A 21438-nucleotide genomic window follows, 5' to 3' on the forward strand; every position below is an offset into this window, starting at 1 on the left:
GGATTCAGCGGGTTGGAAAATGGATGGATGGATCACAGTTAGAATACAGGAACAAATACTACCAACAGGGCATACTGTACATACCCACATACCCAGACAAGGTTTAGAGTTACCAATACATCTAACCTGTAGCCCTTTGTGGTTGTGGAGTAAACACTGAAGTGCCCAGAGAAAAACCCATATTAACATAAAAAGAACACCCCGACTCTACATACTTTAGATAGTAATTATGTAGGCCATGATTTGATCTGGGTCTGTTGGAGCTATAAGGCAGCACTCTAAATTAATATTAAACACATAAAAAGTAACCTTCAAAACAAATATTATTTTAGAATATGTAAATAATATAATACAGACAGATGGCCATTTGGTACAGATTAATCATTATAAAAGTAGTATGGAAATTTAAAATTCATATTCTTGAAATGCCATTTTTTTCATTTGCAAACTTCTAAAAAAAATAAAGAGGCTAGTAATCTAATAGACAGAATTGCATAATGTTATAGGTAATCGCTTTATAAAATTATTTCTGATGGCACAAGCAAGCAAAGGCATTATATAAACTAGAATTGAATGATAAAGCTCTTTTATTTCAGTACAAACTGCTGATAAATCCACTCACTAATGCAATATTTTACAACATAGCATTCTCTAAACTACTCAGTCCGTTTCTGAATTATAGAAGGTCAGAGCCAATCCCAATACCAATGGCAAAAGGACACTTGATCGGCTGTCAGTCCATCACAGGCCCAACTCACCAATATATCCACACTCATATATGACCAGTTAGAAGAGTTGAGTAACCAGTGAAAGACCCACAAAAACATGGGAAGAATGTGGAGATGACACAGACACCCACTGGCATAACGTTTTGAACACAAGATGACAGATCCAAGAGAGGAAAAATGATGGCTAATCACAGTGCTACCTGCACTATTGTGTTAGTTATGGAAATATTAAACTCTTCATGCATATTTCCAAAACACAGAGTATTATATAAATATGCTATAAATATGTTAGCGATCATTAAGAATAATATGAAACATATAAAAGGTTAAAAGGTTTTTTTAATAACTTTATATAGCCTACTGTGTTAATTGTTTGCACATCAATATACCGAGGGTGCCTCTTTCATTTCTATTTTTCAATCATAAAAAGTACACACTTAATAAGAAGTGGAAAAAACTGCTTTAAAGTAAAAGCTTTTGAATGAACTTTAGTTCAAGCAAAAAGTACTGTGCAAACAAAGCAACTTACACACCAATATAGTTTTACACAATTTCATTTGTATTTGAATTACACATTTAATCCAGCTGCTTGTCAAAATGTGATTTATGCATTTTTACTTTACATTTATTTATTTTAAAGGCAGTGTTAAGGTATAAGCTATATATACATAAGAAAAAGAATACTATTATTTTAAAACATTACAACTTTCAATGTTACATAACTATATTGTCTTACTGCATCTGGGTATGTAGTAATTAATGCATAATATGTACATTATGGGAAAGTTTATATAAGAATGAAAGTAATGACTTACCAGTAATTGACAACACTTGAAGATACTGAAACAATTTCAGGTGAAGACTCCACTGAGCTTGGCCTTAAACTGATCTGGGTGGAAGCTACGGGTGGAAGATTTTCATCTTTTTCTGACAGGCTCATTTTAAAACACAATGTCTCTTATTTAATAAACTGAAGCAAACTCTTAAGCCAGACTAGAATCTTGTCAGATTTAAAAGGCATTCACATGTGTCAAATGAAAAGCAAATTAATTTGAAAACAAAAGTATTTAGTTATAACACTTTGTAAATAACGCTTGCTTCAGTTCATTTATTGCAACTGATTAGTTCTAGGTACTATCTGATATGAAATGACACATAAAATCTCTAACAAATGATGAACCTACGTCTCAGAAGAATAAAGCAACAAAGAGTAAAAGGCAGAACATCTGTTGCTTTCAAGAGCTCTTATTTGAATTTTTTTCAGTGCCATATTTGAACATTTGAATTACAAGTATTTTTAGAAAGCATATGTACCATTAATGGACTGATAGTGAATGTAAACTAAATATTTAAGTTACAATATTATGAACACGCACAGCTTGTCTCTTTGCAGGTCACACTATCTCAGTCCCTTGGTTCATGGCCTCATATTAAATAAAGAACTACCGTGATAGCAACACTAACAATGTGTTTATATTAAAATATGTACTTATATGTCAAAACATTTTAAATATACTGCATATTTTTATATTCTTTACGAAAAATGCAAATCATTTTAATAGATCTTAATCAGTTCTATACATTTCAAAATATAAACAATTCCTTTTACTTTTAGTGCACTGTAGCCCTGAAAAACAAACTTTTGAAGACGCACTGTGTTATTGATACTATATAAACTAAACATAATATATTGATAATACAGAATATATTGAGTTTTTAGAACTTTATTAAGAAATGTGAAAATTCTAATAGCCAACTCACCAACATTTGAGAAAAACACATTAGATGAAAAACAAACTGTTCTGTTTCAGAAGATTGTTATAAAATTGTATATACTGCTTGTTCACATATAAATTAAACAATGCAAGCCATATATACTTTTTTATTAAACTGTACAGTGTAAAATACAGCTTTACTGCTCCACAACTAAAACAAAGATTTTCATTTAATTGCAAGCAATGAAAGAAAGAAATTTTACAAATGTAAAAAAAAAAAATCCTCAAATTTAAAATGAAAGTAATATTGAAGTCTGTCTACTTAACACCCTTTTATAGCTGTAGTTAAAATGTAAATGTTGACACATTTCTATAGCAGTGTAAGTCTTCCTCAGTAGTTAAATATTGTCAACAGACAGATAAAAAATTGGTAGAAAATTAGTTACAACAAGAAAAAGCAGAATGTGTTTTCGAATTGCATACACATTTTCAAACCCATCACAGATTATGTGGCATCATTTCAAAGAGCACAACAATTTCCTTGGTAAGAGCACTACAAAATATTCAGGTAGGAAGCAGTGTTATCACAAATTTGCTGCTTTGGTACCTGCCTTTTCAAGTGTAAACAGATATTTCCATATTAACAAGAAGCAGCAGCAGAAATAGAGTTACTTGTAGTTTCCTTTATTTTTTAGACAACCTGTTCAGTTCCTGAACTTTAATCCTCAAATGCAAATTTGGTGAACTCCACTGCAGTAAAATCATATTATAATCATCTTAGGTGTTTTCAGCTTCATGCCGCAGTTTCTTAAGAATCTCCTCTGGACTCAAAGAAGTGGATATCTTAACTATTTTCTCTCGAGATTTACAGCCCTGTTGAAACAGAAGTTTAAATAATGCACATATTTCCATATAAAACTTTCATGATAGATAGATAGATAGATAGATAGATAGATAGATAGATAGATAGATAGATACTTTATTAATCCCAAGGGGAAATTCACACATTTGATTACCATTTCAAAACAAACAGAATTCAATAATCTTTGCTATGTGAATACTTGCTATTCTGTGTTTTGAATATTTATGGTCAGCATGGGAACACGTTATTAATATGTTCATCGCTGTAAATGTGTGCATGTTGCACCATTCTCTTTGATTTAAATGTAAAAGAAAGGTGTTTTAAATTAAAGTAAACTTGTAAGTACATAATGAAAAATAACCAAGAAAGTGAAATTATTATATATAAGAGTTAGTACAGATTTTGTTGGTGAATATGGCACTTTATACTTAGTTGGATGATAGATTTAAAAAAAAAATTGAAAAAGATGGCAAATATTATTGCTGCAATTGTTCCAGGCACTCAGCACATATTGTGTGGGAGTCATAACCTTATAATGGAGAAAACAGAACAAATATTATGCCTTCGGATCCAAGATAAGGCTCAGCCAAAAGCAAACGAATATTTATTTTAATCATGACACGGAATCAAACAGAAGCCAGAAATTATCCATTCATTAAGCACAAATCATCAGCACTGAAATTTTAAAAACACTGCCTACACTACTGGAAAGCACTTTCAAAAAACAGTGTTTATAAATTAGACGTAGTAAAATTCAATGAATACCTTGTCCAGAGTAACTTCACTTTTCTTTACCTCCAGGACTTTGGATAGATACTTTAGAAGCTCTGCATTAGCTTCTCCATCAGATGGAGGTGCTGCTATTGCCACACCAACAGCTTCTGATGATACATCTGCAGGTCCAAAAATAATCCCAATAAACAAAAACATATTTCCTTCCAGTTTGCTATCAATATATTTTTACTGGCCCAGAATTTAATATTACCATGCAAGCATACATGACAACATAAATATACCATTCTCAAACATGTTTAATCCAAGTCAGATCTGCAGGGGGCCAGGGCCTACCCTGGAAACATTGAGTGCAAAGAAACTACTAGTCCCATTGCATGGAAGACATGGACAGTTGCACACACTCAGGGTAACACTCATACAGGAGAGAAATGTGGAATCACCAATTAACCAAACACACTATTGTTGTGGGGGGAAGCAAAGCACACATTGGGAAAGCCTGCAACACCACACAGGCAACAAACACAAAAGGATTTCAATCCAGCACGTTGCATCTGCGAGGCAGCCATGCTATTCATGACATGAGTATGCTGCTAATACAATATGCACAGAAGGCTGGACAAAACATATCTTTCAGTAAAATGTAACCTAAATACCCCATCCACCCCATTAATCACAGTAACTCACTTAACTGTACCTGTGACAGCATTTTGTTTAGATCCTGGTTTGGCATGTATGGCTATTGTAACAAATCCATTTTTATCTTTTGAGACTGGACCAGGTGCATCCTCTGGTGATTTTATGCTGTCCTTTGTCTGAGTTTTTTTCTGGAAAAATAAAGTTTTGGTAATTTTAAAAAGAGATATACAAATGAAAGTAATAAAACTTCAAAATAGCTTGATTAGGAGAAATTCTTATGATTTAATATGATCCACCAATTATTATTATCATTTCAAGGCGCCAAACCAATATTCCTAATAAGATTCTGTGATTTCATATTTTAAAGCCCACTTCAGAAGATAATGAAGTGTCTTGTACTCTATATTGTTCACAATAATGCAGTAAACTACACATTCACTGAAATCACATGCAACAAAAATTTCTTGTACAAGCATTTCTCCATGTGTGCACCGCGATTGTAATCATTGTTCACACATTACTTTTGTATTACCAATATTACATCCTATCTCAGTAGTCATCATTTTGTTATTGGTTATTAATCCTGATAAAAATGCTCAACATTTGTTAGTGTATATAATAAAATAACAACAGGGATACAAGGTAATAATTATAACCAAAGGCCACTCTACTGTTTATAATATTAAACTCTTCCCATTGTGAAGAGTCTGCCTCAACTTTAATACACCAAAGTACAAGGAAGAATAAACAAATTGCTTCAAAACCCCTTGTGCTTACTCCTGACAGAACAGAATAAAAAGAGCTCTCACAATTGTGCATTTTATGCTCATCAAATATCACTAACTTCTGACTGTTGAAACATTTGCTGCATGTCGAATACAGTTTTTGTATTTTAAGTGCAGAGGGCAATGAATCTGAACATCAGTAATAGCACTTACTCTAAAAGCACACAACTACAGTTTTAAGTGTTTTCTCTAGTGTAAAGAGAGCAAAACTACTTAAAATGACTGTACTCTTATGATCATTAAAAAATAATTAACCTCTAACCCTTTACACATTTCAGTAAACACCAGTCACCTCAGACAAACAGTGCATTTTATTATCCCCATAAAGCTTAAAATTATACATACAAGCAGTTTCATTGCCTGATCCTGATATACAGCTATTACCAATTTTACTGCATCCTATAATTTCACAGAATGTACTGTACGTGTGACGTAAATAATTCTGAAAATACTAATATGCTCCACAGAGAGCAACAATAAACTATAATTAAAAACCAACATCTAATATACAGTACTACTAAAAGGCATGAGATCAATAGACATCACGATCACCTGTAAAAGCTTAGAACTCTAATTAAGAATGCTAGGAGTTCAGAATGTACTGCTAAGAAGTGTTATCTTAATGCTTCAGCTGCCTGTAGATCCTAATTATAAACGTAGTCACTTGGTGCTTAAGGAAGTATGCATGTAATTCTGGTATACATACAGTAATAGACCAACAAAACATAAGACCACAAGAAGTTCTGGACACAGCAACTGTGAAGATAACCAAAAAGCAAGTCTCATAAGAACAGTTTAGTTCATGCTTTAGAAATGGGAATAGGGGGCATCTGAGCATGAAAGGGAAAACGGAATGGTACATTACATTTTCAAGACATCAGTGCACAGAGAAATGAGAGACAAGATTAAAGGCATGTGAAATAATTCTATGACACTATTTTCACCACGATTGCTTACTGAATCCAGCAACACCTGATGACAGGTATAGCCAAATGTCTTCAATAAGCTATGACAAGAATGCATTATTTTTTCAATAAGAAATTGTGAATATGCTGTATATACTGTATTGTATTTAGTATGATACAACATCAAAGAATCATCCATCCATCCATTATCCTACCCGCTATATCCTAACTACAAGGTCACGGGAGTCTGCTGGAGCCAATGCCAGCCAACACAGGGCGCAAGGCAGGAAACAAACCCTGGGCAGGGCGCCAGCCCACCGCAGATCAATGAATCAGGTAACCATTAATTCTATTTTTTGTGAAATGCAAGAATTTCAGTTTATATGATTACTCCATAAATTAATGCATCGACTAGCTTGAATACATTTCTATAATTGTTCATACAACATTATTAACTCAAATTAAATGGGCACCCCAAATCCCTAAAAACTGCTGTGGCCGAATGTCTCTTGTGGTCCTCCTTTCATGGTACCTTCTTAGACAAAATACCCAAAACTTCTTCAATAACTGTATGTTCCACAAATTTGAAAGTGGATCTAATAAAGGCAGAACTTAATGTCACAAGCCATCACATAGCCTCTGTGCCACATGTCTGGGCAACCTAAAGAGAGTTACTAAAAGGGTGTCAATCATTCAAAAAGCAAACCACAAAAAAAAAAAAAAAAGAAAAATTTAACATTTACAAAAACAACGTAACCAGTACAAAAATGATAAATACTGAAACCATTTACGAAAAACTCTCAAGATGTCTTATAGCAGCAAAGCATGTCAAAGCCATGACATTACCTTCATCTGCATCAACCATGAACCAAAATAGTGTTTGTGTGTAATTCTTTCCTTTTCCCAAATATTTATCTTGATATCACTCTTGTAGGTGTTTATCTTTATCTTATAAATTCTCCTACAATTATACATGCTCTTCTCTCTGTTTTTTAAGTAAATTCCAGTATGAACTTTTTGTGTTTAGAGATAATAAATGTACTATGTTGTGCTTTACGGCCTCTACTACTCTATTGCAAACAGTACATTGTGATACCTTCACCTATGTACTCTTGAGGATGTTGTAGATTTCAACATATTGTTTTAGTTTTTTTTTTTTTACTAATAGCTCTGCGAATTTTCCTATCAACAACTACATTTGATATCCTTTGTTGATCTAGTCCAGGGGTCTCAAACTCCGGTCCTGGAGGGCTGCAGATTTTCATTCTAACCCTTTTCCTAATTAGGGACCTGTTTTTGCTGCTAATTAACTTCTTTTGAATTAATCTTAACTGACTTGCTCTTGAAGACTCAGAACCCTTAATTGTTTTTTTCCTTAATTAGCTGACAAACAATAATGAGATACAAAAAGAAGCCTAAACAGGAGCAGCAAAGTGTCCATCGTGCAATATCTATCTGAAAATAAAGAAAGACAAAGGTCTCAGGAATGTTTATCTGCTCATGTCCACAAAACATTTTAACAGTACTTTTAGAAAGGAGAAAATCAGTAATTTTGGAAATGTAAGCTATTGCACAAAGGGACAGGCAACATGCCATGGAATTACAGAACGGGTTTAATTATTAGCAAGAATCAACACCTAATTAAGCAACTGGTTGTGGAGTTTCAGGCCCTGACTTAGTTGATCTTATGTTGGCTCACTCACTTCACATTTCATGTCTCTTTGGGTGCCATTTAAGGAAATGAATGAAGCAATTCAGAGGAACAAATCTTAAGAAACAAGTCAATGAAAATGAAAGGAAAAGGAGTTAATGAGCAGCAAAAACTGGTCACCAATGAAGAAAAAGGTTACAATGAAAACCTGCAGCCACTGCAGCCCTCCAGGACTGGAGTTTGAGACCACTGGTCTAGTTATTATCAACTGCTTAGTATGCGAGTGGTTTCTTTCTTTTTCAGGATATTCAAGAATTGATTTTGCTCTAACTAGTTCATGCACTCTCTCTAAACTGTTCTTTTCTTTACACATCCAAACTTCTTGATTTCATGAGTGGTTTTCTAGCCCTTCATGTTTGTTTAGTCCTACTAGCCCCTAGAGACGATCTCTAAAGGGTGGCTTAAAGAGTAATTCCAACGCTACAAGTGTACACCTGATTTTATGTGTTCACAACCAAAGCACTTCACCAGTAATAAGCACCTGGCAGCCAACTGTTCCACTAATTATGTAGGATAAAAAAAAAAAACAAAATGAGGAATTGGCATAAAATATACTGTCTATGCACATATAAAGAATATTTTGCCTCATATATTCTGTTCTTTTGCCTCAAACAATGTAATTAAAATGTCAGAGTGCTGACATTTACAACAACAGTAACCTTAACACTGTCCCAAAACTTACAGGCTGCACTACATTATTATCTTCTTCTTTTGGCTGCTCCCGTTAGGGGTTGCCACAGCGGATCATCTTCTTCCATATCTTTCTGTCCTCTCCATCTTGTTCTGTTACACCCATCACCTGCATGTCCTCTCTCACCACATCCATAAATCTTCTCTTAGGCCTTCCTCTGTTCCTCTTGCTTGGCAGCTCTATCCTTAGCACCCTTCTCTCAATACAGTATACTCATCATCTCTCCTTTGCACATGTCCAAACCATCACAATCTCGCCTCTCTGACTTTGTATCCCAACCTGAGCTGACCTTCTAATGTATTAATTTCTAATCCTGTCCATCCTCGTGACACCCAATGCAAATCTTAGCATCTTTCACTCTGCTACCTCCAGCTCTGTCTCCTGCTTTCTGGTCAGTGCCACCGTCTCCAGTCCATATGACAAAGCTGGTCTCACTACAGTCCTGTAGACCTTCCCTTTCACTCTTGCTGATACCCGTCTGTCACAAATCACTCATGACACTCTTCTCCACCCATTCCATAAAGGGTTATAATAAACATCTAGTCATTTGTGTTACTGCATTATTAGAAACAAGGTTAAACGTGAGGTATAGTGTATTCTAAAAATAATGAGTTCAAGGCAGGAACCAGTGGTAAAATGACAGCTACCCTATCATAGAGCACACTCATGCATATGCTCATTTACTCCCTAGCAATTTACCTTTGCCAAACAAGCTGAAAGAATATCTTTGAAACACGAGAGAAAATACAAACAACGACTATGGTATAAAATATATACAGAATCCAGCATAGCCAGGGAAGTGTTCTTTCCTCTATAAAGAGGTGAAGCTTTTCACTGTACGACTTTCAGCCCCAATATTTATAACATGACATCCATCAAATCCATTTTCCAAACCAAGTTATCTAATAAAGGGTTGCGGAGAAGCTAGACCTGGAGCCTGTTTCACCAACCAACGGGTGCAAGGCAGGAACAATCCCTGGACAAGGTGTCATTTCATCGCAGGGTGAACTCACACACACCAGGGACCAATTTAGCATCACTAATTCACATAACATCTTCTTGTCTTCTCAAAACCACTCAATCCAATTCCGGCCTATTCCATAAGCATCATGTGCAAGGCAGGGCAGCCAAGAAGGCAAGGGAAGGCAGAAACCAACCCTGCAAACCATGCCCCTTTATGCACGGACCCCCGGTCTCATATGTGGTCAATGAAGAATGAAACTAATCTACATGGGAGGCAGAGTACCCACAAGAAATGAATTTGAATGAAAGGGAATTGAACACAAGTACAGAAGCAATAAGCATTGTGCCAAAATGCCAAGTAGGGTATACTGAAATCCTACAGGTATTGATTGATGATCTCAGGGGGTTACAAGTCTGAAATTTCTTATAGAATTTAATGTCAATGTCAATTTATTTATATAGCACATTTAAACAAACATAGTAATGCTGTGGCCAAAGTGCTTTACAAATTTAACTTCTAGTACAGGGTTGCCCAGCTCCAGTCCTGGAGGGCCGCAGTGGCTGCAGGTTTTCATTCTAACCCTTTTCTTAATTAGTGACCTGTTTGTGCTGCTAATTAACTTCTTTTGAATTCGTCTTATTTGACTTGCTCTTGAAGACTCAGACCCCTCAATTGTTTCTTTTTCCTTAATTGGCAGCCAAACAATAATGAGATACAAAATGAGCCAAAACAAGACCAGCAAACTGTGTCCATCACACAATATCTGAAAATAAAGAAAGGTGAAGGTCTCAGGAATGCTGATCTGCTCTTAAAAAAGAGAAAATCCACAATTTCAGAAATGTCTGCTATTGCACAATGAAAGCAGCAACAAGCCATAGAAATAAAGAATGGGTTTAATTAACGACGAGAATCAGAGCCTAATTAAGCAACTGGTTAGAGTTTGAGGCCCTGACTTAGTTGGTCTTCTGTTGGCTCACTCACTTCACATTTTACTTCTGTTTGGGTGCCATTTAAGGAAAGAAATGAAGCAGAGGAACGATGAAGAAATTCAAGGAAAATTTCTTAAAAAACAAGTTGATTAAAATTAATTCAAAAGAAGTTAATTAGCAGCAAAAACAGGTCACTAATTAAGAAAAGGGTTAGAATGAAAACCTGCAGCCCTCCAGGACTGGAGTTGGGCACCCCTGTTCTAGTACATACACCAGGTGGCCTTTAACATAATTTGCTGAATCAGGACTATTCAAAAGCCATCTTTCAAAGCATAAGAATTTTTAGTATTATTTTTGTTCCATGACGTTGAATGAGTATTCATGTTGGCAGTTATTTTCATTTTAGTACTTGACCACTTTCACTTATATACTTCTGTAATAACATTCAATTAACAAAATCATAACTATTTTAATTACAAAATTATTTTAAAGATATGATTTTTGCCATACCGTTCTACTATCTTTCTTAGGCATTTTAAAATCCCAGTCGTATCCTGGAAGCTGTTTAAATCCGCAGAGAGATAAGAAGGGCCGCCCCCAGAAGAATGAAAGCAGGCTGGGCGAATGGATTGTTAAGAAAGACCGTGGTCGTAAAAGGCCTGTGTTTCCTATCTTTAATAGATATTTAATGCATGCGTTGCTCAGAATACGATTGTATTGTAACGGAATCATTTAAAATTATTACTAACTTCTTCCATCTCTAAAAGTATCAAACGCATGTATTCAAAAAGACGAAAAAATGAGATAATTTCACCCCGGCAAGTTGAGCAACGCTGGTGTAGAATCTGCGCGTGCGCATCACGGAAGGTGGGTAACAAGTCTGCGCCTGCGCATAATGAAACGTACTTGCGTGTTGCGGTTATCCGCTGCCTCATTCCTTGAATGCTTGCTCATCTATTAATATCCTCTAAAAATCAGTGTTTCTGTCTGTGGCTGCAGGTTTTTGTACCAACTCATTTCTTCTCTTAAGTGGACAATTCCACCTTAATTAAGCAAGCAGTTATTTCCCAGTGTTTTTGTTTGCACCCATCCAGAAAACTGGTTATGCTATATTTGAACTGAATGAAGCAGGACTTTACATGTGTTAGATGGGTAAGAATTCATTCTTTTTCCATTTTTATATATATTTTTTTAATGTCCTAGTTTACTTAATAAGCACACAAGCTGGTAACACTGACGTAGCTGCTCCTTTTTTGCACTCTGCTCATCATTAATTGTCACTATTTAGATACAATTAAGAAAGCAAATGCTGCAGAAAAAGTGTATTAAAAATAAAAAACAAAGTAAGTACTTAAAGATATTGGGGAAAAAATCGTCTTAATGACTGATAGGTATAAAGCTGACCCTACAGCACTTTTCTAAATGTAAAATAAAAGGAAGGGCCATCTAATTAAACAAGGACATACATTGACTGATTGAGAAATTGGTTGGAACAAAAATCTGCAGCCACAGGGGGCACCAAGGATTGAACTTGAGAACCACTGCTCTAAGTCAGGAGTTTTCAGACTCTGTCCTGGGGACCCACTGTGGCTGCAGTTTTTTGTTCCAGCCAGATTCATAATCAGTGGCAACAACTGATAACACTGATTTCAATTAATTAGATGGCATTGCTTTTTCCTCTTTTCTTATTCTACATTCAGAAAAGCACGGCAGCATGATTTTTACATTTATAAGACATTTAGAAATGTTTCCCTTTTTGCTATAGATTTAAATGCTTAACTCTTTTTTTTTCATTCTATTTTGCCCTTTCTCTGCACAGTCTTCTCCCTTCATTGTATCTTAATAATGACAATTAAAAGCGAGCAGAAAAGACACCCAGGCAAACAACAATGAATTATGAAAGGCTACAACAACTTTAGTGTCAGACCCACTAATTAGTACATAGTGATTAATTAAATAATTAGAACACTTGGAAAAGTAGAATGCAAATCAATATGAAAATATTCTTAAAAAGAAAAAAATTCATTATTCCCATATAACTGTTTAGTACATTTTAGTATTTTTTTTAACCAAACTTAGTTTTCTAATTTCTATATTGTCCCCAAAACACAGAATCTGGGAAATAACAGTTCACTTAATTAACCCAGGAGTCCAATTAAAAAACAAAAGCTGGTTGGAACAAAAACCTGCAGCCACAGTGGGTCCCCAGGCCCGAGTTTGAAAACTCCTGCTCTAAGTTAATCATTAATTAAGAAGTGCACATCTAAAAATAATCAGATACAGAATTTCAAAGTGGTAAGTAAAAGGCATGTTACTCTTTACAGCACGGATGTCGAACTCCAGTCCTGGAGGGCCACAGTGGCTACAGGTTTTCATTCTAACCTTTTTCCTAATCGGTGACTGGGTTTCAATGCTAATTAACTTCTTTTCCATTCAGTTTAATAGCCCTGGTTTTAAGGATTCAGTGTTAAACAGTAGCCAAACAGAAATGATACATGAAATGAGCTGACAGATGTCCAGCTAAATTGGGGCTTCAAACTCTAACCAGCTTCATTCTAACCAGTTTCTTAATGAGAAGCATTTCTTGCTGTTAATTAAGCCAGCTATTTAATTCCATAGCTTGTTGCTACTCTCATTCTGCCACAGCAGACATTTCCAAAACTGTTGATTTTCTGTTTTGTCTAAGAACACTGTCAAAATGTTTTGGTGAGCTGAGAGATCAATTTTACTGAGACCTTCACTTTTCTTTATTTTCAGATATTGTGCGATGGGCACAGTTGAGCTGGTCATGTGGCGGCTTGTTTTGTGTCTCACTATTGTTTGGCTGCTAATTAAGGAAAAAGAAACAACTAAGGGGCCTGAGTCAAGTTAATTAAAACTAAGGCAAAAGAAGTTAATTAGCAGCCAAAAATGGGCCCTAATTAAGTAGATGGTTAGAATGAAAACCTGCAGTCACTGCGGCCCTCCAGAATCAGAGTTCGACACCCCTGCTTTACAGATTTGTAAGCATAAAGCCTATAGAATTGTAAACAGCGTAGAATGTATATAAAAATTCATATTAAAAACATTACGTATAAACTGGGGCTTAATACTTAGTCCACAGTGGTGTCCAGTAACTAGAAGGTGCACAAACACTGAGGTAGTAATTAATTTTAATCATAAAAAATACTAGATGGTATTGAATTGGTATAAAAGCAAAATTGTATTCTTTACAAAACAGTTTACAAATGCTTTTTGTATCCATGTATCCTGCAAAAAGTTTGCAAAATGATTTCAGAAGCAGGTTATTATTCCACATAAATACTGTTTGTCAGATATTGTAATTTATAATAATTAAAGCCTTTTAGTATTTAACAAAGAATATGGCAAACCATAGGTCACTCTACAGTATACAGTGGTGCCTCATTCTTCATACGTAATTCGTTTCAGGAGGCCAATTGAACTCTGAATCGTTCAAAGTCCGAATCAGTGTTCCCCATTAGAAATAATGGAAAGTGACTTAATCTGTTTCCAGACCCTAAATAATACCCATTTCGATCAACTTAAAACAGCTAATATACATAATTTAAGGTAAAAACAACACAATCAGATGTCCTAAATACTAAATTAAAACATAAAAACAATAAATGTAAATACTGCATAATAAAATGAAAATTGCATTTACTGTACCTAAGTGAGGAGTGGTGATGTCCTGTGTGGTTGGTGGAGAGGAAGAGAAAGGTTATTGTTTGGAAGGGGAGTCACCTTCCATAAACACGCCAAATACCTGTACTTCATGGTAAGTTCCTTTTTCACCTCAATCGTTGACACTACAACCTTCCCGTTAGGCTTTGATGCTTCCACACTTTTCTTGGATGCCATGGTTAAGAGGTAGGAAGGAGTTATAAATAGATGACTCAACACACCAAAAATAAAGTGAAAAAATCACTAGAAACACACTAACGTAATGCAAGAGATGCTTTCACAGCAAGAGTGAGTGACGACTTAGGCGCATAACAGATAATGTTTATGCTCGCTGCGTAAGCACCATCTGTGGCTGCATTTTTTTACTGTGCACGCAGTTCGAATGTACAGGCGTTGTTCAAACTCGGGATCACATTTCTCTCTAGCATTCAAACTCTGGAAGGTTCAAAGTTAGAATTGTTCAAAGTACAAGGCACTACTGTATGTCAGAATATATAAATCTGTAAAATCATAAAAATGAATACAGTAGATTCTCTGTGTCAAGTCCCAATACAATCTCCCAGATTTGGGATATAAAGTCTAGTATTGGAGGGCTGTCTGTTTGAAGAGGTTAGCTGATGTGTTTTGGGAAATCTTCCCTTCTTTAGAGCTAATGCTAGCCACTAGGATGAAAGAAGTATACAAGCCAGACATATTGAGTAAATTACTAACACAAATGGAACTGTGCATACAAGTATCCATTGTTAAAGGCATAATACATACAGTATACTGTATGTATGTGGTAATGCAAGAACAGGAGAAAAAATTATTTATTGTCAATACATCAAATGCATGGACTAGATTAATGGAATAGAATAATAAAATCATTGCCTGCAGTTCTTAAAATTGCTCATTTAAGGAACTAAGTAAATGTACTACTATATAAAAAGCACTATTGTTGAGTGTAAATCTAAAATTCACATCAGTGAATACACCGCTGTATAAAATGAACTGCTGTTGGGTGTGTATCTAAAATTCATTTTGTCTGATGTGTCATTATAACACTCTAAGCAACTAAATTGGTTTGGAGTAGCTATGTCTGCAGCTGGCTTTTTGAACCAGCAGTTTATGTTTACACTAGTTGTACAAGATGAGTACAACGACATTCCAGACATGTATTAAAACACCGCCCTCAGGTCAAATTCAGCTTCTTTCATTCAAAGAGCTGGCAAAGTCATCAGTCTCTGCAAGAATCCTCAGAGTTAAGAGGCTTCATTTGCAGCATGTACACATAGTTTACTTATCTATTTCATACAAGTTTTCTTCTAATTCTTTCTAAGGGATAATGCGTTTTTTCTAGAATGCATAATGGTAGAACTGCTTTGTCGTAGGAGGATTGTATGAAGTGAATGAGCTGGAAATTGTTATCTGATGAAAAAGCGGATGATCTCCTAGATTTTTACTAAGAAGTGGCAGCAATGGAAAACATTCATATACAGGATAGTAATGAAGACAACCCCTTTCTTTGGTAAGATTGTTGCATTGAACAATTAACATTTAACATAGAAATATTTATATTTAGATACAGATAGAAGAAAATGCTTTGTATTATATATATATATATATATATATATATATATATATATATATATATATATATACACACACACATACAGTATACTGTATAGAGGGACAAATAAAGCATTTTCATCTATCTATATGTGTATAGTTCATATATATGTGTATATATATGTGTGTGTATATATATATATGTGTATAGTTCATATATATGTGTATATATATGTGTGTGTATATATATATATGTGTATAGTTCATATATATGTGTATATATATATATATATATATATATATATATATATATATATAAAATATATAATTTTCTGATTTTGTTTGTATATGTTAACAAAAACACAGTATATTGAAATATACCATAATTAGTGATTAAAATATTAGTATTAAGCCTATTCCATAAAGTGCAGTACTGTAGAAGATGGGCATAAAAAAGTGACTGCAAAACTATTTCCATGATATACTACAGACAATTATACATGCAGAGTACCACAGCAAGCTTTATTATTCTGGTTTTATGGATTGTACAAAGTAAATTGTTGTCAAAGGCTCAAGGGTTACTGTTTAAATAGGTAATTTTTTTTTTCACAATTTCTGCCTTTTGTATGTAGTGAGTGGAGAAACAGACCAACCCCCTAAAAGTTTCACAGTCGGACTGCTTGTTTGTGATGCGCTATGTGGCTTCACTCTATTTGTCCTTCTCTTTAGAAGTAAAAATAAACTAAAGTACTCTTTGGAAGTGTCTTTGCATGAAATGCACATGCCTTTGTTGTTATTGAATGCTTTTGGTTTCCTGTAGGGATTACAATCTCTATGTAACAGGCATTGGCAGCACTGTGACTTTCTTTATATTCCCAGCCTTTTGAAACATTAATTTTCCTTCTGACCACATAAAAAGCATTGTCAATTGTAGATGTAACAAAAAAATAAGTAAAAGTTCATTGTGTAATTTAATTTTTTGTGTTGTTTGTTTGCTACTTTTTTCTTTCACATTTTCTAGTCAGTTTTTTTTTTGTTTTACTTTGACATTTTTATATTGCCTGCAGGGACATTTTATGGCATTTCTTTTATTTTGCTGTGTACATGATATGTGCCCATTCTAGTTTCCAGAGAACCCCATCCCTCCGTCGAAAGTGGAGAAAACGTTATGGAGGGCTTGATGGTAATAAACTACTAGAACCAAACAAAGAGGAAGAGACTCAAGGTATTTTCTAAACCAATGTCCTCATCTTTCCTTAACAAAGTTTATACCTTACTTGAACATGGGTGTGTCTGTGTAGCTTCTTCATCCAGCTGCTAAAGTATGAAGATTTTGTAGATGTAGAACAGTTATATTGGAGGAAAAAAATTACAAAGTAATTATTGGTTGTTTCCACTTTTCAGAACAAGTACACGTTTAAACAAATCTACAAATAGGTGAGGTATTTGAAAAGTATTGTTTGGGGCTTACTTCAGTGTGTGTGTGTTTCCATGGACACTCCGATCACTGTTAGGTTCATTTTTCATTTTAATAACATGAAAAAGTGTGTCAGTATGCTCCTAATGTCAAGGTGCACTTTGGGTTTGAGAATATTATGGTAACTCTAAGAAAGCACTGCGATTTCAACTGCTTAAAAGAAGCAAAATCCTCCCATCATCTTTTGAAACCTAGAAAAATTATTTTCTCTTTGTCTTATATATATATATATATAAAATCTGCAGTGGGTTGGCGCCCTGCCTGGGATTGGTTCCCTGCCTTGCGCCCTGTGTTGGCTGGGATTGGCTCCAGCAGACCCCCATGACCCTGTGTTCGGATTCAGCGGGTTGGAAAATGGATAGATGGATATATATGTATATATATATATATGGAGGAGAAGGTCTGTGATACGGTTTGCATATTTGCAGTTGGAGATCCACGAAGGGAGAATATATATATATATATATATATATATATATATATATATATATATATATATATAATATATTCAAGTCAGTGTCTGTGAGGTTTGACAGTGCTTCTAATAAGAAAAGCATTCATTAATTTAAGATCGTGAATTACATTGTTTCAGATGCAGGAATTAATGAAGCATTATGCAGATTATCAGGAACTTTGATCATCTCCAAGAAAATGGGTTTTAGATTCCTACATCACAGTGGAGATTACAGAATTGTATTCATATAGTAATGCACCTTGCTTGTATTGATTAGAATAAATTATTATCATACCATTATAATGACACATTTGCATTACAGACATATCACGAAAGGTTCTATTTTTGTACATTAGGACAGGATGTGTTTAATAAATGATATTGTCTATTAGAACTGATTTTCTTATAAATTAGTAACCATATTGTGTCAACTGAGAAGATTCTCAAATCTGATATTGCAAATGTACATGTATAAAACATACAATATTGTCAAACTAATAAAAAGGAACTATTAAAGTATGAACACTGTAAAAATGCTGAAAAAACTGAATTGTAATTCTAGAGAGGTTGTGCTTGCTTTCAGCAAAAAAATGGTAACATTTTCTTAGAACATATTGCCCTTTACAATGGGTGGTCAAGTTTACATACTTCTTGGCAAAGCTATTTATATTTTAAAAGATACATATATATGCATAGTTTATTTCACATCACTCATTACCTTTTTTGAAGATGGTTGTCTGGCATAAAAGAGGGCTTTGTTGTATTACAGAAAATGGCTTAATGAAAGAGTCACATCTGGAAAGGAATTCATCAGTGTCAAGGAGTACGGAAAAACAGGTACAAGCTCAGTCCTGTTGGCAACTCACAGTGTAACAAAAACAGATGTTAGTTAGAATTTTCCAACTGCCTATTTTAAAACTCACACACTGAATCAATGTAGGATCAGTAGCTATTAGTTCTTGTGTTTATTTTTTTTAAAATCTTCCATGTTGAGACATTGAATAGGAAGAGTTATGTAAAAATTAGAAACTGCAATTATAAGTCCATTTAAATTTAAATAGGCTCAGCAACAAAAAGGATCATACAAAGGTATTTTAGCTCCATTTGGAACGTATTTCACTGGCATGATGGAGATGCATTGAAAGAATTCCTGCCTTAAAAAAAAAAAACCAAAAGCTAAAAATCAACTAACTCACCAATTCTTTAATGTTAAACAGGCAGCTGTGGTTTAACAAGAAACAAAAAAACAAAATGTGAAGCAGTAACACAGCGCACTTCACATCACCTACAAGGGTTAACCCACATACACAATGTTATAACCACCTTTCGGTCTGTGTGGGTGTACTCTCATTAAGTCCAAATTGTTAGATAGAAACAGGATTCAGTTGGGGCTGTGCAGGTTGTTATGAAAAGAGCTTTAGATCCGAACTTAACTAAATCACACAAACACATACCCTTTCTTCCTCTAAAATAGATTTTATGGTGAGACATGAATGAAAGAAAATATGTTTAAGTTGCGTAAGAATTTACAAAATAAAACTCTGTCTGAAACATCCTGCAATTAGAAAATATAGCAGGAAATGCACAGCCTATAAAAGCTGTAATAAAAGAGAGTCCCATGTGGATTTTTAAAAGCTGCTTTCAATATAGCTACCCTTGAGGCACTAGAGGATACAATGAATCAGTAGGTGGTTTTTAGTGCTTTTTCTTTTCTTTTTTTTTTTCTTTGCAGCAAACAATCCAATAAATACATTCAAATTTCATTGTTAAATTCTAGAATTTATAACCTTACAATGGATTCATTATCATTGGAATGAAAGACTAGATTCTTTTTTCATATTAAAATAATATTGTTCAACCAGTTTGTGACTCTCTTTTCACAGGATACCTATTTACCATCAAACAACTCCAGTTTAAAAAAGCATTCTACTCCACCGCCGCAAAAACCTGTCAATTTAGTAATACCTGGTACTGCTGGTAAGTAGTTCTGAGTAAGTTTTCACAGTTTGCCTTTTTGAAGTGCTTTAATATGAATGCCACTATGATATACAAACACCCCACTCAAACTTGTTTTACAAAATCTTTATAAACTAGGGGGCTCCGTCCCCTGCTCGCTTCGCTCGCCAACCCCTGGTGTTGGGAAATGACAAAGAGTGAGATGTATGAATGAGATATAGAATAGTGTGAAGGTGTGGATGATGCATATAGAAAGTAAACAATAAAGTGTTTGGCACAGTATAAAGGTTTATTGGAAAATTTCTCGGTTAGTAATGTGGATACTAAAGGTCCTGGACAACTGATGCACTATACATTATATGGTCAAAAGTATGTGGAAACCCCTCCAAAGTATGTAGTTTTTGGTTTCAGTCCCCAAAGGGCAAAAAACATCAAGCACATAGTCATGCAATCTCCACTGATAAGCATGGATAGTAGAATGGGTCATACTGAAGAGCTCAGTAACTTTAAATGTGGCACTGTCACAGGATGCCACCTGTGCCAAAGGTCAGCAGATGACATTTTGGCTCTGCCATATCTGTCTAGGTCAACTGTAAATGCTATTATTGTGAAGTGAAAATTTCTTGGAGCAACAACATCTCAGCCACAATGTGGTAGATCACGCAAACCTACAGAGCTTGTTCACTAAGGTCTGAAGCGCATAGTGCCTAAAAATCGCCTATCTTCTGTTGCATCACTCACAACAGAGTCCCATTCTGCCTCTGGAAGTAACATCAGCACAAGAACTGTGCAGTGAGAGCTTCATGAAATGAGTTTTCAAGGCCTAACAGCCTGCACACAAGCTTAAGATCACTGTACATTATGCTAAGCATTGTCTGATTTTTTTTTTTGTGAAGCATACCACCTTTAGACGCTGGAGCAGTGAAAATGTGTTATCTGAAGAATCATGCTTCACTAACTGGCAGTCTGATGGAGCAATCTGGACTTGGCAGATGCCAGGGTTAGGAACCATCTGGAGTACATAGTGCCTACTGTAAAGTTTGGTGGAGGAGGGGTAATGGTCTGGGGCTGTTTACCAGGGTTAGAGCTAGGTCCCTTGGTTCCAGTAAAGGTTATTCTTAATGCTACAGCATACAAAAACATTTTAGACAATTGTGCACGTCCAACTTTGTCAGTTTAGAAAAGGCCTTTTTCTGTTCTAGCATGACTGGGCTCCTGTGCACAAAACCAGGTTTATAAAGACATGGTTTGATGAGTTTTGTGTGGAGGGACTCAAGTGGCCTGTATAGAACCATGATTTCTATCCTACTGGACCTTTGTTATATCAACTCCATATTAATACTGTTGCAGATGGCTGGTGGTGCGACCCGGCCAGGACACCCAGGAGGACCGGAGGAGGGCTTACGCCTTCCCCAGACCATGTGGGGGCCATGGGTACAGAGCTTTGACCCTGTAGGGGCCCGTGGTCACCGCCAGGGGGCGCCCCTATGCCTTTGGAGCCCTGGGGCTCAGCACTTCCGTCACACCCGGAAGTGCTGAGAGGAAGAGGAGCAGGGACACCCGGAGAGCTTCTGGGGATGCAGCCGGCACTTCCGCCACACTGGGGCGTGTCGGTGGAAGATTGCCGGAACACACCTGGAGCACATCCGGGGGAATAT

The 21438-nt window shown here is 35.4% G+C and overlaps 2 protein-coding genes across 2 annotated transcripts in view; one reads left to right on the plus strand and one right to left on the minus strand.

Annotated features, from left to right (window-relative positions):
• Positions 1-2595: 2595 nt before the first annotated feature.
• Positions 2596-11552, minus strand: c17h15orf40 (chromosome 17 C15orf40 homolog). Its single transcript, XM_028823402.2, has 4 exons — positions 11172-11552; positions 4735-4864; positions 4071-4198; positions 2596-3316 (listed from the first exon to the last, which is right to left on the minus strand). The coding sequence occupies exons 1-4, from the start codon at positions 11391-11393 to the stop codon at positions 3221-3223; spliced, it is 576 nt and encodes a 191-aa protein (XP_028679235.1). The 5' UTR covers positions 11394-11552; the 3' UTR covers positions 2596-3220.
• Positions 11553-15542: 3990 nt separating this feature from the next.
• The window catches only part of glsl (glutaminase like), a 62061-nt gene continuing 56165 nt past the window's right edge, over positions 15543-21438 (plus strand). The window contains exons 1-4 of the mRNA XM_028823627.2: positions 15543-15852; positions 17018-17118; positions 18594-18661; positions 19708-19801. Of these exons, the coding sequence (XP_028679460.2) occupies positions 15803-15852; positions 17018-17118; positions 18594-18661; positions 19708-19801 (313 nt within the window). The 5' untranslated portion in view covers positions 15543-15802. The remainder of the gene's footprint in view (positions 15853-17017; positions 17119-18593; positions 18662-19707; positions 19802-21438) is intronic.

The sequence above is a fragment of the Erpetoichthys calabaricus genome, chromosome 17 (assembly GCF_900747795.2).
Source record: "Erpetoichthys calabaricus chromosome 17, fErpCal1.3, whole genome shotgun sequence".
Classification (NCBI taxonomy): domain Eukaryota; kingdom Metazoa; phylum Chordata; class Cladistia; order Polypteriformes; family Polypteridae; genus Erpetoichthys; species Erpetoichthys calabaricus.